General features: G+C 37.4%; 1 protein-coding gene across 2 annotated transcripts in view; it reads right to left on the bottom strand.

Annotated features, from left to right (window-relative positions):
* Window positions 1-16,229, bottom strand: part of aqr (aquarius intron-binding spliceosomal factor) — a 36,218-nt gene extending 19,989 nt beyond the window's left edge. For both annotated transcript variants that reach the window (XM_053510192.1, XM_053510193.1), the window contains exons 1-21: window positions 16,096-16,229; window positions 15,814-15,911; window positions 14,244-14,300; window positions 13,818-13,858; window positions 13,665-13,700; window positions 13,442-13,562; window positions 12,204-12,344; window positions 11,890-11,958; window positions 11,544-11,644; window positions 11,362-11,438; window positions 10,274-10,338; window positions 9,106-9,222; window positions 8,832-8,945; window positions 7,460-7,563; window positions 6,315-6,417; window positions 4,295-4,415; window positions 4,053-4,194; window positions 3,796-3,974; window positions 1,821-1,988; window positions 580-749; window positions 117-358 (exon numbers count right to left, since the gene is read on the bottom strand). In XM_053510192.1, coding sequence (XP_053366167.1) covers window positions 117-358; window positions 580-749; window positions 1,821-1,988; window positions 3,796-3,974; window positions 4,053-4,194; window positions 4,295-4,415; window positions 6,315-6,417; window positions 7,460-7,563; window positions 8,832-8,945; window positions 9,106-9,222; window positions 10,274-10,338; window positions 11,362-11,438; window positions 11,544-11,644; window positions 11,890-11,958; window positions 12,204-12,344; window positions 13,442-13,562; window positions 13,665-13,700; window positions 13,818-13,858; window positions 14,244-14,300; window positions 15,814-15,888 — 2,243 coding nt within the window. In that variant the 5' untranslated portion in view covers window positions 15,889-15,911; window positions 16,096-16,229. The remainder of the gene's footprint in view (window positions 1-116; window positions 359-579; window positions 750-1,820; window positions 1,989-3,795; window positions 3,975-4,052; window positions 4,195-4,294; window positions 4,416-6,314; window positions 6,418-7,459; window positions 7,564-8,831; window positions 8,946-9,105; window positions 9,223-10,273; window positions 10,339-11,361; window positions 11,439-11,543; window positions 11,645-11,889; window positions 11,959-12,203; window positions 12,345-13,441; window positions 13,563-13,664; window positions 13,701-13,817; window positions 13,859-14,243; window positions 14,301-15,813; window positions 15,912-16,095) is intronic.
* Window positions 16,230-16,644: the final 415 nt, after the last annotated feature.

Here is a 16,644-nt window from a genome sequence, read left to right as displayed (position 1 = left end):
ATACAAAAATTTGAACCAGAAATTTCCGCTTCAAGAGGCAATTAAACAGATAGACATCACAGTAAAGCTTCTGCTAAGTCGCAGGCAGATTTTAGCAGGAAGAATGTTTTACTGACCTAAATGGAGGGACCTGTTTGGTTGGGTCTTCCTCTGTGACCTTCACTGTGTGTCCAGGGAAACATGACTTAAGGTGATCAATGGAAAGGAAGGTGTCATTGAAGTCCAAGGATGAGATCTGATTGGCCATTTTGGAGTAATGCGCACTCCCGGGGTCGCCATATCCCAGGATGATGTCATGCAGCCAGTCAGGGACAACGCACTCAGTGTTCATCAGGTGACGTATCGTCTCCAGCACAGCCTGCAAAGGTAAAAAAAGAGTGAGTTCATTAAAAGCCACATGCCACAAGTAAGAGTTATTTATGTATTAAGTGACAAAAGTGAATTACTGGCAATTAAGACGTTGGCCATAGAAATACATTTCCCTCAAACTTTATATTATAGTTAATGTTTCATTTCATAACAAATTCTCCAGGTTTAACAAAAAGCAACTGGACAAAGTGACTAGACTGAGTGAATAACCTTGAAATTGTTCTCTTTCGGTTTGCGTCTCATAATGATGTTGAAAGTCTCGTATGGGTCTTCGGCACCAGTCTGTATGCTGTTGGTCATGTCCTGTTGGTACTGATTCGGGTCCAGCCACACACGAAATGTTCTTGTGTCACCTCGCAGTTTGGGCTTTGGATCAGGACCTTGAGTCAAACATGAAAAACAACCACAAAAGCATTAGCTTAGGCACCAATTTTATCCAAAGGGTGTTCAGTGGAGTTAAATTCAGGGCTCTATACAGACAACTCAAGGTTATAAAAACACTGATGCTGGCTAACCATGTTTTAATTAACCTTGTTTTGTGCACAGGGGCATTATCAGGGCTTTAACAGGTCGGGGCTAGGATTTTGGCCTTAGTTCAAGTGAAGGAAAATATTAAAGCTATAGCATACAAAGAACTAACATTCTTCCAACTCTATAGCATCAATCTGAGGAAGGCCCACACATGGGTGTAATATTCAGCTGTCACATTGCTTTGACCATCTATATATATATATATATATATATAAATATATAAAACAAACTGTAGAGTTAGCATGTCTGTACATTGAAGATATTTGTAAAAAAAATTATTTGGGGGAACGTAAGATGAGTAATAGAACACATCAAGATAGAAAAAAATAAATCCAAAAAACTGTTTGTGCACGTATCACATAAAAACAAAAACTGAACAAATTGTAATTGGGTCTAGCTTCAGGTAGTACATAGGCTTTATATAGGCCTATGTTCATCTCCATTAGCCCACAGAAAGAGAAAATATGCTTTTTTAAATATTTTTTATTTAAAAGAAAAACAGCCTTGTATTATTTTATAAAAATAAATAAATAGACAGTTCATCTCAAAATTCAACAGACTGCGCTGTACATTTTATAGTAGGGCACATATACTAGGGCACATCTAGTATAGTATAAATCGGCAGCTATAAAATACTTTCTCTGCCAAAGGTACGTATTTAAACAAACAAAATTCAATACAATGCATTAAAATATATTCTACACAACAGCAGAAAGAAGCTTTAAAAAAAGCAGGATCTGTTATTTTATGCATACACTCAATAAAATTTCATGGCACAGAACTAGAGTACAGTGTTATCTTTCGACCAGCCCATCTAATGCATTTTTTACCTCTTCATTTCTGCCAACATAAGATTATAAGGGTGGCTTTGGTTTATTATATGAACCAGAAAAACACAGCAGAGGTGAGATTAAACTTACCTTCTTCAATGACCCGGCCTTTATCATCTAGCATGCCTTGTACCTCACAGCCCCTCACGTACACCAGGCCAGTCTGCTCGCCAAAAGGCTGCCGCCGGTCAAAGCGCGTGCCATAGGGCAGGGTGGGCCGCACCGTGATCAGAAAACAAACATCATGCTTACGCAAACCTGAAGAGAAATACAGAGGGTGTAAGGAGGAAAGCAACAGCGGCGAGAAACAGCTCAATCATCACACACATCAATCTTTTACACATGGAGCCTATGATTATACAACCTCACTGCTACCCAGAATTCCCCACCTCTCACAAATAGAGAAAGAAGAATACAGCTGGAAAGTTGGGAATTATATGCAATCAGCGAAAACAGATAGGATCATACCATTTTTTATAATACTTAATGCTTCTCTTATCTCCTAGTCCATGCTTGCTTTTTTGTAAATATGCATATACATTTATATTTTTATCAGATTAAAAAACAAACATTTGCTAAATACAATTTCATGCCCTTTTATGTAGTGTCCGTAACTCTTTTCAAATCCAAATCTTTTAAATGATCTTAACTGTTATTCCACATGAAAAGACATAAACCTAAAAAAGTGTATTATTCTAAAATGAACAAAAGAATTAACAAAATTGTCAAGATATTGCAACATGAACGTGACATGATTACAGATTTTTGACTTTTTAAGGTTTAACCAAAAACAGTAATGCTCTAATTTAGGCAACAATTTTTACAGGTCATGGCTTTCTAGAAGCTATTCCAATTTTAGTATTAATAGAAATAAAGAAATATGAATAATTTGCATTTGACAACGATGAAAAATCCCCATTTTTGGAGAACATATAAAATCATCTCTCCAAAATGGCTGCAGTTAGAAACTTGAAATTGTTAGGGAAGCAAGATTGGTCACGTCCCTACTACATAAACTTTAGAAGTAGCTTCTTTGGCACACATATTTTCTGTTTTATATGTATATAAAAAATAATAATAATAATAACATCACCACCAATATCGTGTTGTGACCATATAGAAGCAAAAGCAGTGTGACAAAATCACAACACTGCACTGCTTCTTATAATAATATTCAGATAACATTTATTCACTGGTGCAAATACATCATTTAAAATGCTCCCAGAAGACCAACTGCATAATTATTTGTGTCAGTATCCTGCTTAATAACAACCTCACTCTCTTGTTTACATTCTGCATTTATTGTGCTGATATTCCCATTTGATTGTTCACACATTAGAAAATATAATTAGCTTAGATAAGATTCAACTGTTTACTGTACAAAGCCAATGAAATACAGTTAGCATTTAACCAAAAGTGCATAAAATAACGGTGTGGTGAATGAGGGTATGGGTTCATTTGTGCACAGGTGAGAGTGATTATTGTACAGAAGGTAATAAGAATAGGGTCCATTATGTTAATAAATTGTATAACTGTGCAAGCATCGTGCAGTGGATAAAACGTGAAGAAAATAACAGGCTCGACACAATACACATATGTACGTATATGAATGTCTGTATGATACAGCATATACAAAATAAAGAGGGTCGAGTATACAGAAACGCAATGATAAACACCCTATGGATGATGCATAGTACTGTAGATGAAGCAGTGCAATATAGACTGAAAGTGAGAGTGTATTTGTTAACATTTCAGCTGTTCAGAAAAAGAATTCCAGTCTGTCTGTGTGGGTGCTGAGGCACCTGTAGCGCCTGCCTGATGGAAGAAGAGTGATTCATCCATGATTGGGGTGAAGGTTTTTTTTTCCCATGGTTCCAGTTAGGGGTGGGAATCTCCAGGGAAAACACCTGATACTAGATTGAGATTTTCATCTATCTGAATAAACCTTTTACAGGCATCCTATTATGTTGCTATCATTGTTGTGAACGCAACGTAACAAAAACAAAAAGCCATTCAGGAGTTCATTAATAATCTGCACACATACGTAATAAGAGAACAGACCAACCTTCCCACTCAGCTTTGATGTGGTTTTGCACGTTTAGGTTCAGGGTGACGTCAGCACGGACTCGCGCGGGCCAGTTCTCTCCAATGTTAGGCTTCGCCACTTCCACAATGGAGAAGGACATAATGGTCTGTGCCATTCTGGCCCATCCACCAAACACTACTCCACCATATTCAGACTGCCTACAGGAGACATGAAGAAGTCTTAGCAAACATTCTATGCAGCACAACCTTCGTTGTTGTTCGTTGTTTATTAATTACCATGGCTTCATTCGCAACACAACATCTTCAATGTCCTGCCTGATCTCATAGGTAGACTCCAGACGGAAGAGGTTGAAGTTTCTCAGCAGGTAATCATGAAGAGTCAGAAACTGCAGATTAAGCTTCGGTAGAGCTAAGCAACCTGTAGGACGATCACAAGAAATTGAGATTTTTCTTTGTTAGCATTTTATTTGTCCTTTACTATTTTACTATTTGAGTGAAGAAAGTGAAGAATGTAAAACCTTCGCCAGAGTAGTACTCGGTTGGGACGATATTCTCATCCCAGATAATCTTCTCTGTTGGATAAAGAGGCATCTGGTTTAGTTGCTCAATCTGTGAGATTCGCCTCTCATGACGCGACACCTGTGTATGCGAAAGATAGAAACAAATTAGGTTGATTAAAGACTTGAGTATTTTAATCCTGTCCTGTGTTGATTCTCTCTACATAAAGAAGAAATTTTAGAAGCTGTGATGAATCAGGTCAGAGCACAACATTACATTGCATTTATCAGCCTCATTCTGATCCTAATACCAAGCCTGAAAAGGGTCTTAGATTGTGGAATGTGTTGTACAGAGACAGCTGGCCTCTTTGCATAAATACCAGACTCAGTCACAGGTGATCCTATTTCAGCCACAAAAGAACAGCAGAGACGGCTAGTTGTTCACACCTGGTACTGTATGCTTGTGTGTCTCAAATGCAGTTGTGATGTAAGAGTAAGAGTCTAAAATGTTGTGTATATTTGCCTGCCGAACACTATTTTTTAAAAAGAAAACACAGTAGAAAGTAAATACATGAACACACATTTAATTTTAACCCAATGGTTTCAATAGAAACAGTCAGGGATGGGAATAACCATGGGGCACCCGATACAGTTATCACGATACCTAGGTGCCCTTTTGATTTGTATTGTGATTGCATAAGCATCACAATTTTCTAAATAGCCCGACTCTTTACAGATTTAATTAGAATTCTAAAAAAACTTCGCAAAGAATTTGCCATTACATAGGATGCTTTGCAGCCTCACTGCATATTATAAAATTATAGAGGAGGAACAACATCCTCTCACAATCCCATCGCCCCAGACAGACGTTAATACCAAGTCTAAGGCTCCGATTTGGCTGTTTTAGATTAACGTCCGACCTACATCGAAAAACCATCAGGATGTGACCTAAAAGGTGCGTTCACCTCTGGAGTTTGGCGACGTATGGAAATGAACGTTCACCCAGGCGACAGTAATTTCTATGGTAATTCAGGAATGGTACATTCTGTCTCAGATAGAAAGGTGCAGTGTGTACGTGTCTCCCCTACCCAACCTGGGAAATGAAAAAAGTATGTGTGAAGACAGGTGAGAAACATGCAAGTGTGAAGCTGTCTGCTGAGCACCAGGTAAAGTTACAAAGGCATCAGGCTTCTCCGTTTCTCAGCTGTACACTGTGCTATAAAAATAAAAAATACTGTAGAGGCTTATTGTTATTAGTGCTCTAATACTGATCTCCATAAGCACATGCAGGTAAAATTATCCAATTATTCCTAGTAATGTTGGGCTATATGTTTGACACCAAAACAAAACACTAGAACGGTATAGACACATTTTGGCTACGTAAAAAACAACATTTTTGCGACATGCTCTGAAGGCGATGCTACACAAATCATATTACCACGTACTGCTTTTGCCAGTCAGCACTATGAACAATTTTTCAATACATAAAAAGCTATCCATTTTAATCCTAATTAAATATTTTACCACACGCAATGACCTGTAATACACACACAAAATCCTCGGCTTCTTTAAGGTTCAATTTGCCGGAGCAACGCAGGCCTTAGTGGACACATCTAGGGTCTAGCAATATAGTAAGATAATTATAGTATAGTATAATTATAGTCTCTTGGCCTTGCTGCAGAGCCCAATTATGGGCAAAGCGAGACAAAGGTGCTGTGCTGATGACCAGAGTGAAAAAGGCTTTGTATGCGAGTGTTTGTGTGAGGGGCTGGAGAGGTTTAGGGACAATCAGAAAAGGCCCGGAACAAAAATCCTTCTATTTCCAGTCACTCTCTAAGCAGAGCACGTCATGGTCAATTCATCCAAAGATATCAAACTCTAAATTGTTTTTTAAAGAAAGCTTAATCTGCAATCCAAGGTCATTATCAATTACTTGCATCATGAACACACCCAAAAAAAATCAAAATTCATGTTGACGTTTTGATCGTAATACGATCTTAAATTTATTAAACTCAATTAAATTAAATGAGTTCAAGCTTACCAGCAGCTCTAAAAGCATCTCTTTGTCACATGATGTGTCCTTTTCTTCTGGAAGCTCGGGTAAAAGGCACAGGTATGACGCCACCTTGTGAATGGTATTGGGACTGCAGGAAGTTAGAGATGAATAAAAGATAAGAGATCAGAGACAAAAATCTGAGTAAACTTTACTAATAGGAAAATATACTACATCCACGATGAAAAGAAAAACTGTCAATAAATAGGCTTTGGAGAAACCTGTATACGTCTTAGAAGTTCATCAGTGTCATACGAAATGAGAAACAGCGCTACTTTTGTGAAAAAAATAATTGGGAATAAATAAATGTCAATTCACCCCATTATGTAAAATTGTTTAATAATTTTTAAAATAATGAGAGAAAAAGTAATGTAATGTAAAGCTGCGCTTGGTGCTTAGCATTTTTTTTCACCCAACAAAAAAATAAACATCAGAAACACCATCTCTCCACTGCTGATTGCTCTTTTTTTTTATTCTGTCACCTGCATGCACAAAACACCCCTCGACACACACTGTTAAGATATAGCAGGCTTTGCAGTGTGGCAGTGTTATTATGGTCTGACAAACGCAGCTGTTTAAGGAGTTTATAGTCAGGCTCTTACAAATCGATTAAATTAATGAGGCACAGCTTCCCATCTAGTTGCAATGAGCCGGTGCTCAACGACCCGAGTCCTGTCACTTAGCAAGCCAGTACACTGTTGTAATTCTCAACGCAATACGGTCGTTTAACTCTCTGATCAAATACAATATGGGAAAGGGGTGCAACGTTGCATATGATATATTGCAGATACTTCCCTATTCTGGGGGGTGTGACCCAACTACTTCTCAATGATTTTCATTGAGGGTCACTACACTTACATACTTATCAATCTTATGTCCATCTGTCATAAAATTTCTTTTTCATAAGACATCAGAGCTCAGTCATTTATTTGCATGGCAGTCTGTAACTCTTGTCTATCATTATCAACACGTGCTTTGACTAGCAGCTAAGGATACCGACCAAAAGCTTGCTAACCCAAGGCTCCTGTTCGATGCTGGGTGAGAATGCTTTTAGGAGGTGAAGATGCTTTAACATCTGTGTTGACGTTAAAGAACGGTTTACCAATTATTATTTTATTATTGTTTTTTCTCACCTGAGCTGACCAAACAGTTTGGTGAGCGACGCCCGCGTGTCCACAGCCTCTACATTAGAGAGAGCAAAATCCTGCAGCTCAGGAAAGTGTGCGAAAGCAGCTCTCTGTAAAAGAAACATGCAATTTGATGTGATATTTACAACATTTAGAAGATGTATTTTAAACATGACATTATGCAGCCTGGCCAACAAAAAACGTCGCCATTTCAGAACGGTCAAATTGTTGGGCTACATCAAGCAAAGAAAACAACTAAAGAGATTTTAAACTACTGAAACTGGGTTAAAAAACCCTTTAACAAATTATCAAAACCTGGAAAGATAGTGCTGAACCGTCATTCAAGTATGAATGGTGTTTATTTTGTGTGCATCAGCCTCAGATTTTGCAATTCTGCACCTAGCGCAGAAGCTTCAGAGTGGAGCAACAGAAATATTTTTATGGTGTTATATTATCAAAAATCTTGTGCATTAAAAGCTTCCGATCTCCAAACTCAGAGTCTTAAACCAAACCATGGGCTACTCACTCAAGGTCTCAAAACACCAGGAGCGCAAATTAGTAAAAAATGGCATGCGTTACAAGCCCTGCGTACTAGCTTAGTTTTAAAGTGAGAAGAATAATTTTATAAGAAATGGGCTACATTTTAATTACTTAAACTTTTCAAAAAGTGTTTAAACAGTGGCAACCTTAATCAACCTAGCTCTACAATGCATAATATTTTTAATTTAGGTTTAATGTTGCTCATTTTAGTTAGTACCATGTCCTGGATTTAGATAGTTTATTCTTCCTGTACCTGCTTCAAACAAATATAATTTTTAAACAGGGAAAAAATTTATATTAAATCAGGATATTTATAAAATTGTTTAGAATCGCAATTTTATCATATGATAATGTATTGGGAGGTGACTGGTGATTCCCATCCCTAGCAAAAACCATAGCTATGTTTTAATAGTGAAAGGAGGATCATTTCCTTGTGCACACAATGTGATAAGCACTCACAGGATTAGGACTAAACAGCTGTGTGAAAAAAAAAAAAAAATTTCTAGGGAGCATAAAGATTAGACTTGAGAGCAATGGAAAAGGGCCATGTGGTCTGATGAGACCAGACTGACACTATTACAGAGCACTGAGTACATCAGAATAAAGAAAGTGAAGTGCATGAGGCGGGGCACCCATCATGCATAGTGGCCACTGTACAAGTTTCTGAAGGCAGTGTTTTTATCTGGGGTTGCTTCAGTTGGTCGGTATGTGGCAAAAAAAAAAAAGTTAGCTGATGACCTGAATGTACTGAATGACCAGGTTATCACATCAATGTCTTTCTTTTGGTCAGGCAGTATATATCGGGCTGACATTTTTTAATAGTAAGTGCTTTATATACCTGCAACGAGGTTATGCGGTCATAGTGAAGAGTAGTCATCTCTTTCTCTGTGAGGGCGTTGCCAGTTTGGTCATTGATCTCAAAGCCTGCGTAGAACTTCAACATGTCCAGGAGCTATGTGAAAGGATAGACCGTTATAGCACAGCTGACCTCTAAACAACTGAGCCATTAAAAACTGACTCCTCAATGTCAAAATTATTAAGATTTTGAACAAGTACTTTTACTGTGAAATATTAAGTATAAACAAACTCTACTAAAGGCAGTAAGTTTTAACCTGGCAGAAAAGGTGACCTTCTTTCTCTCTGTGTGCAAGACTGGACAGGTGGCAGTGGACCACCAGGTGAGAGTCATCCAATACGGTGTTGAACCAACGGCGCGTTGGGAGAAGAGCCTGCCAGAAACAGTGGAGGTTTACGTGCGTTTCTATACAACCTCATACCAAAAGCATTGCCAGCTGGATATAGTGGATACATACGGTGTTCCTAATCAGCTATAACCTTGAATCAGATATACTAGAGCAGGATGAGCAGTACACTCTAATCCCTAAGGATTTAAGTTTCATAGCCTTGCTTTTGGGATGAGATTGAAGCAGAGCAAAGTGAAGGCAGCACAACTAAGGAAATTGAAACCAATTTTATCCAAGAATGGCCATTTATAAAGACTACTCTAGTGGTAAAATCTCAGACCTTCACAACTCAAATACTATAAGCATTACTGTTGAAACCAAGCAGCGAAAGAAGGGGAAATAAACGGTAAATTCCATGTTGACCCAACAGTATCAGGACATAAACTGTGAGCTAAGGTAATTTTTTTAAGCAATGAACAAACCAACTAGCTAACAAAATTAATTAAAAAAATATCCAGAGGCACTACTGCTGGGAACGTAAACATTACCGTTAGTTTTCAAAATATTTTACTAAACTTTAAATGTTTTTTTTTTGTAACTATTTAGATTTTGGGAAATATCTTGAACAAGCACATTAGTTGTAAGACTATTGATTTACTTTTCTGCCTTAGGCGCCACGGCACATGCCATTTAATTACAAAAGCGACTGAAACTGTGATGTACAACAGAAAACATGAAGGAAACTGATGTTGAAGTTGCATTGCCCCTTAGTTATGGATTTTCACCACAAAACAAAACAAAATTTACAAAACTGTCTAATCAAAGTATAATTTCACACATATATCATTTTGCCACCTTGCTCTAAAATGTCACAAACACATTTTTTGACTTATAGTGTGAGAAAATGTTTAGCCAGTTTGGCCACACTCACTCGAACAAACTTTTAATAGTTTAAAGTTCGACCCCAATTATTAAACAACTTTATTCATAACCGATTCATCATGCATGTTATATGATACTTTTACGGCTATAGCAGTAGCATTAATAAAGCTTCTCCTACATCTCCTTCTGCTTGTCGCCATAACAACCATCTCACCTCTAAGTCAATCATGAGTTCAATGAATCTCTCGCAGTAGTGAACCTTCTCCATGGAGACCGAGCCTATAACAGGAAAGGGGAAAGCTGAGTCAGGGAGCACAAATAAGACAATATGGATGGTGCGAGAGGCCTGAAGCCATGGACGGGTACATTGCACAGCCAGTAACTTCATATAGAGCAGAGCCTGACAGGAAGGATTAAGACTGTGTAAGCATGCTGGGAAGAGCAGTGTGGCTCCATCTCATCATATCACACAGTCTGTCCTGAGGTGTCGACTTGAATTACGCAGCCAAAGGAAGCCACCTACACCACAAGATGGTCAGAGGATGCAGAAGGAGTTTTGTTGCATTAAAAGGAGCTCCAATTTTTACAGAAATTAAAATAATCGGAGTAGCCGCAATGTATAAACCTGACAGTTACAATATGCACGTTATGTATGTAAAATTCATATGATGCAATATGTTTGAGGCAAAGTAAGCAAGCAGATTTTGTGCCTGGAATCCTAGTGTTTTATTCATATTTATGCAGAAATGGATTCAACACCCATAAAAAGAAAACAAAAACTGTTATTAATATTCACCAAACAAAACTATTCATAGTATGTAGCCATGTTTAAGCATAATGTGTCACAGTGATGTAACACAACTTCTTGCTGTAACTACAGCACCTGATACTCTTTCTGAATCTCACCACCTGCTGTGCCACACACATGTGCCTCAGTGAGAACTGCTCATTGGTAGAATGATTTTAACTAGGTGGCTTAATTAGGTTATATGAATGACAGGAGCCTTTTTCAGGATCAGGAACATGCACTAATGAAACAAAGCAAAACAAAAGCTGACAATACAAAAAGTCCAATACAAAGCTGATATCTTCACTGTTGACAGTTTTTTTTTTATTGCACTTCTCATACTTTTTTAGCGTAATCAAGTAGGTTTCTAGACCAGAAAAAAGAAGATGGATTGGGAAGGACATTGGACATTTTACTAACTAATAAAGTTATCCTTTGTCTACCCCTGACTCTACATCATAAGGTGTCTCCTGACCAAAACAGAGTGTCTACAGTGTCAGTTGCAGAACACTTACCTGATGCTGGGATGGACATCAGTACATTGATGAACTTCTTTATAAGAGCAGAGAGAAAGGTCCGTTCCCTTTGGGCTCTGGCAAAGTAAAGTTGCATGAGAATTGCAGTTCACTAGAACTTTAGATGCATTTCTTAATAGAAAACTATTTAAAATGAAGTTAAAGAAAGTAAAGCTTTGTACTGTTCAGCACTCTTCGGGTCCATTTTTTCATAGTTCTTCTTTATGAGATTCCAAAACTTCTGAAGCTTGGGAACTTTTTTCAGTTCATGCTGGAGTCGCGACTGTAAAATATTTAATTTATGTTAAGAATATGTAGCAATAGGGTGCATAAAGTTTTTCTGTAAATATCTACAACATTTTATATTCAATTCCCAATACTATAAATGTCTATGTCAATAGTTATATGTTTATATTTTACATTTTTCATGTAACTTGCAAGAAAGTTCAAAAACAGAAGAGGTCATAGCATGTTTGATGATCTGAAACACAACGCTATAAAATTATGAGGTGGGGTTGCAGGACTTACCGGCAGGAGGCACATCCACATGGGCAGAGAAACGAGCTGCTGCACCTGTTCTCGGATTATGTCTACCTCCTGAGAAAAGAAATGCACCCATCAGGAGTGGATAAAAATATACATGCCTCAAAATAGAAAGATTCCTAGTGTTAAAATCTCTTAGGATAATTCCTTAAACGTTTCATTACAGGCTACAATGCTTTTATGGACAATATTACACTGTAGAGCAACACTGCCATCTAGTGAACATGTCCATTTTAACAAACACCAAGTGATGTACTGCAGTTAAACAATTTTGTTTCTTTAAAGTTACTGAAACAAACCAGACTGTTGAAGCAGTGATCAAGGAAGAGCAGCAGAATTGTCTGTTCACGTAGTGACAAGCCGAGCTCTTCTCCAGTTAGACAGGCCTCCATTACACACTTGAAAAAGTAGGGGAAGTGAGTGGGCTCCTTTTTAAAAACCTGAAAACAGTGAAAGAGGGAATAAATCTGAGACTAACAAAATCTAATTAAAAATCAAGAAATAAACCTGAGCAACCAGCTATTATATGAACGATGGTCTTACAGCAATTATTTTAATCAGGAAAAAAAAATGCTAAACCATCTAGGGTGTATATTATAAAAAATTTACTACTGACCATATAATTACTACATAATTACTAATTTCTCCAAAGCCTGTGTTTTTCCATGTATTTTAATGCTTTTTAACAACCCCAAGTTTTATATCATTCAAGTTGTTTTGTTATTCCTTTTCAGTTGTTTTATCCTGCCTCGTCTATCATAGCAGCCTGGAAAGTCAAGTCAGAGTACGCCTTTTTACTTCAGACTCCTTTACTGTACGTCAAAAGTTGTCAGAGTAATTGATCAAAAACACAAAACACAGCCAAAACATTGTGTGCAGTATGTAGAAGGACACCGATTTACTGTGAAGCAGCTAATTTCCTGGCTACATTACACTTCTCTGTGTAACTGATGGAGTGACAGATATTAGATTAAGGGAAGCACTGGTCTGCTGCAACAATGGCTGGTTTATAAACAAGCTAACCAGATACACTTCAGCTCCACATAGGTAATCTAAAATGATTTCCCCTCTGCATTCACTTCTGACCTTCTATCTGAACAAACCTAATATGTATGAGAGAACGAGCATGCCAGAAACCAGTATGCGATGTGATTACAGTCTCTGGTGTTCACAACAGCTCCATCACTCATTGGTAGGTTTTTGTGATAAGGATTGAGGATAATGTACAATGTCAATGAACTTAAGCAGTTACATCTGACTTAAAATAAACACATTAAACTTAACCTGAACTGGTCAGTGACTTTTACAGATGCACATACTGTCAATTGCCATCTTGCAGCTTACGGCATGTCAGTCTTAACAAGTTTACACATCACTCAAACTAATTTTTCAAAAAAAAAAAAAATACTTTTTATGAGAATTAAATGCACAAAAAGAAAAATTTCCTTACAGAATCAGGTTATTAAGCTCGATATGTATTACACACAAGCAATAAAACATATTGAACACTTACAAAATCCTAGTATTGACCACTCACCTCCCAAGCTGGAACATTTTCTCTGAACTTCTCATTAACTATACAGCAGATGGACATCAGATAGCCATTACTGGACACCTCCGGGCTGTAGTTAACCCACAAGTAATTCTCAAGGTACTGACTAAAAGACAAACAAATTATAGAGAAATTAATAAAATATGATCTGCTTAAACAAAGACAGAAAAACAATGTGAAGTAACAAAGAAAAGGATTGAAATCCCACCTGAATTCCAGCAACATGATTTTTCTGATTGCAAATCTGAAGGGGGGAGACATGATTTTTACATGACTAAACCCAGATACAACAGCAAAAATAATGTTTGTTAAAAATATATATATATATTTTTTTAAATGCACCTCAGTGTTACAGACTTACTTTGATTTGAGGATCTCGTTTTGATAGACATCTTCAACAACCTGAAAAAATGTATAAGTATTAAAAGGTGATTATTTTACTTTAGCCACTTAGGAGCAAACCCTATTAACCAGGATGAGCAAAAATTAACCCCAATCATTCCCAGCAACTCCTATAACTTTATGATGTGCAATCTTTAACAGCAGTTAGTTCTTAAGCACACAAAACATCAATTACTTTTTAAAGTATCATAATACACTGAGGAAAGCAGGTTAAAAATTCTCTTAATATACTGTAGATACTGTGACAATGACTCATGAATCTGAAATGTAATCGTTTGTACAGAGGCCTAATGTTTACACAGTCTACCATTAACACAAAGTTCCTCATGAGGCTACTTTTAAATGAATCGTTAGGCTTCCTTGACATAAATCATGTATTGCGTACCTTACGATCGAATGGCAGTTTCTTCTTTGCATGCGGAGCCCAATATTTATTTGAAAGCTAAAAAAGAGAATAAAACAGAAACAAGAAACAAATCACATACGTTAATAAACATAAAAAATCTGAAAAATAGTATTTAATAAACATTTTCATTCTTTTATCACGGCATTTAAAAAACTAATGACTTAAATTCATTAAATGTTTATTAAATGCTCATTAAAGTTAATTTAATAAAATATGCACATATTCTGCAAATTGTTAGTGAACACATACAGTATGCAAGTGCATTTTGTACTAATCATCTGGTGCTATGCAGAATTCCTAAAAGAAATTCTACCATATGTCCATATGTAGTGGAACAGGAATGTTACAACCATCCAGGGCTGCACAATTAATGGAAGAAGAGGAAAAGAAAAAGTAAAAAAATAAAAATCCCATTCTCAATTCATACAGTCACTCAAACTCGTTTCTGAATGAAAGTGAATAAATTCTACATGTTTCCCTGCATTATAATCAAGATGCGTTCACATGTTCACTCGCTTATTTGACAAGTTCTTCACTTCTAAAATAAGGAAAAATCCTGTGTTTTTCTTTGCTAGAATGCAATACATGTTTAGTTTAAAAAACCGAGAACTGTGTAACAGAATTGTGATCTCAATTCCCATGGAAAAGAATTGTGCATCCCTACGACTGTCATCTATTAAAGATTATTTAAACTGAGGTTTATTCTCAATAATGAGGTCGCTAAAATTCTTACAAGTCCCTGTGTTGGGGATGATAACTAGTCATGGTAGTGGAATAAACAAGAGAGGGTAAGAAGATGGAAGACAGTAAAGAAAACAGGCCAAGGGTACTTTAAAATGAATCAGCCAGATTGTTAAATTCTGATTTAATTGGTTTTGGGGGGCGTGCTGGACCCTGTCCGATAAGACTTTGGGCAAGAAGTGGGGTACACCCTGGACAGGGTGCCAATCCATTGCAGGGCACTCAAAAACACACTCACTACAGCTTATTTGGAAACACGTCAGACTACATTTATAGCATTTGGCAGACGCTATTATCCAGAGCAACTCACATTTTTATTTTATTACACAGAGTCAAGGGCCCAATACTATGTGGTGAAATTCGAACCAGGCATTGTCCACACCGTAGTCCACGGTCTTAACTAATGAGTTACTCCTGGCCCAATAGATGTCTTTATACTTTAAGGGGAAACACACTAAGGGTTTTGACTCGCACCTTGCATGTTCTCCCTGTGTTTGATGGGTTTCTCCCATTTACACCTGTCGCCTCCCACAGCTCAAAGACATGCAGACTAGGTTAACTGTTGTTCCCAAATTTGCCTGTAGTGTGTGTGTGTGTGTGTGTGCTCCCTTTGAAGGATTTGAACCCAGTCCAATGTATATATAAAGTCTCCTGGTATAGACTCCAGACCCCACGTGACACTACATACAGGATAAAGCCGTATAAAAGATATAAGCGTGTAGCATCAGATAAAGAAACTGGTGTCACGTGACCCAATGTACCCAATCAGATTTCTTGGCTTTAAGCGAGCCTAGTGTTAGAGAATCACCTGCGTTACGTATTCAGCGTTAATCTGATCCACTGATGGTGCCGCAGTCTTCTTCACCCGCGCGTCCTTCTCCATCACTTCTCCTCTAATTAAGCAACCTGAACACATTCACAAGTCACATCATTTATCCAGTTATTAAACATGCGCACAACAACCCCAAGCAGCTCTCACTGACTACTCCACTGGCTAACTTCTGCTAGTCAGCTAACACCACTTAAACACAAAGCACAGGCTAGCTTAGTTTCTCAAAGCTAATAACTGCGAAACATACCAGTACTCTACCTTTAAATGTGAACTTTTTATTCCTTAACGGAACATTAAACTCGGTAAACCGTTTAGGCGCGAAAAAGCTGTTTTACCAAGACGTCATTGATACGTTAGCTCGCGTGCTAACATGTGTGAGCAAACAACTGCAGTGTAACTTCCCCCCGGTACCTACGTACATGTCAAAATAAAAGTCAAATAATAATAATAATAATAATAATAATACGAAGGATTGGTTTAATAATAATAATAATAATAATAATAATGATAGTCCTCACATGGCTTTTATAGTGATGAATTAAACATTTATACTAGCATGAATATCCCCCCACCCCCTTTTATTTTAAAGTACTCACTGGAAAGTACTCAACTCCTGCTGTTAACCTGACAGCATATATATACATACATATAATTTTTTTTATGGTTGCGTTCTATTTCACAGTGCACTACAAAGTGTGCTCCCCACTTCCTGGGCAGGGAATGTCATTTAGTAAGGGCACTTCCCTCGACAAAATTCCACCGTTCGAAATACCCTCCAACGCATACGTCACTTCCTCCGTGAGTTAC

This window comes from Clarias gariepinus, chromosome 13 (genome assembly GCF_024256425.1).
Source record: "Clarias gariepinus isolate MV-2021 ecotype Netherlands chromosome 13, CGAR_prim_01v2, whole genome shotgun sequence".
NCBI lineage: Eukaryota > Metazoa > Chordata > Actinopteri > Siluriformes > Clariidae > Clarias > Clarias gariepinus.
Note: the sequence above shows the minus strand (reverse complement) of the source record. Positions and strands in the feature narration are given on the sequence as shown.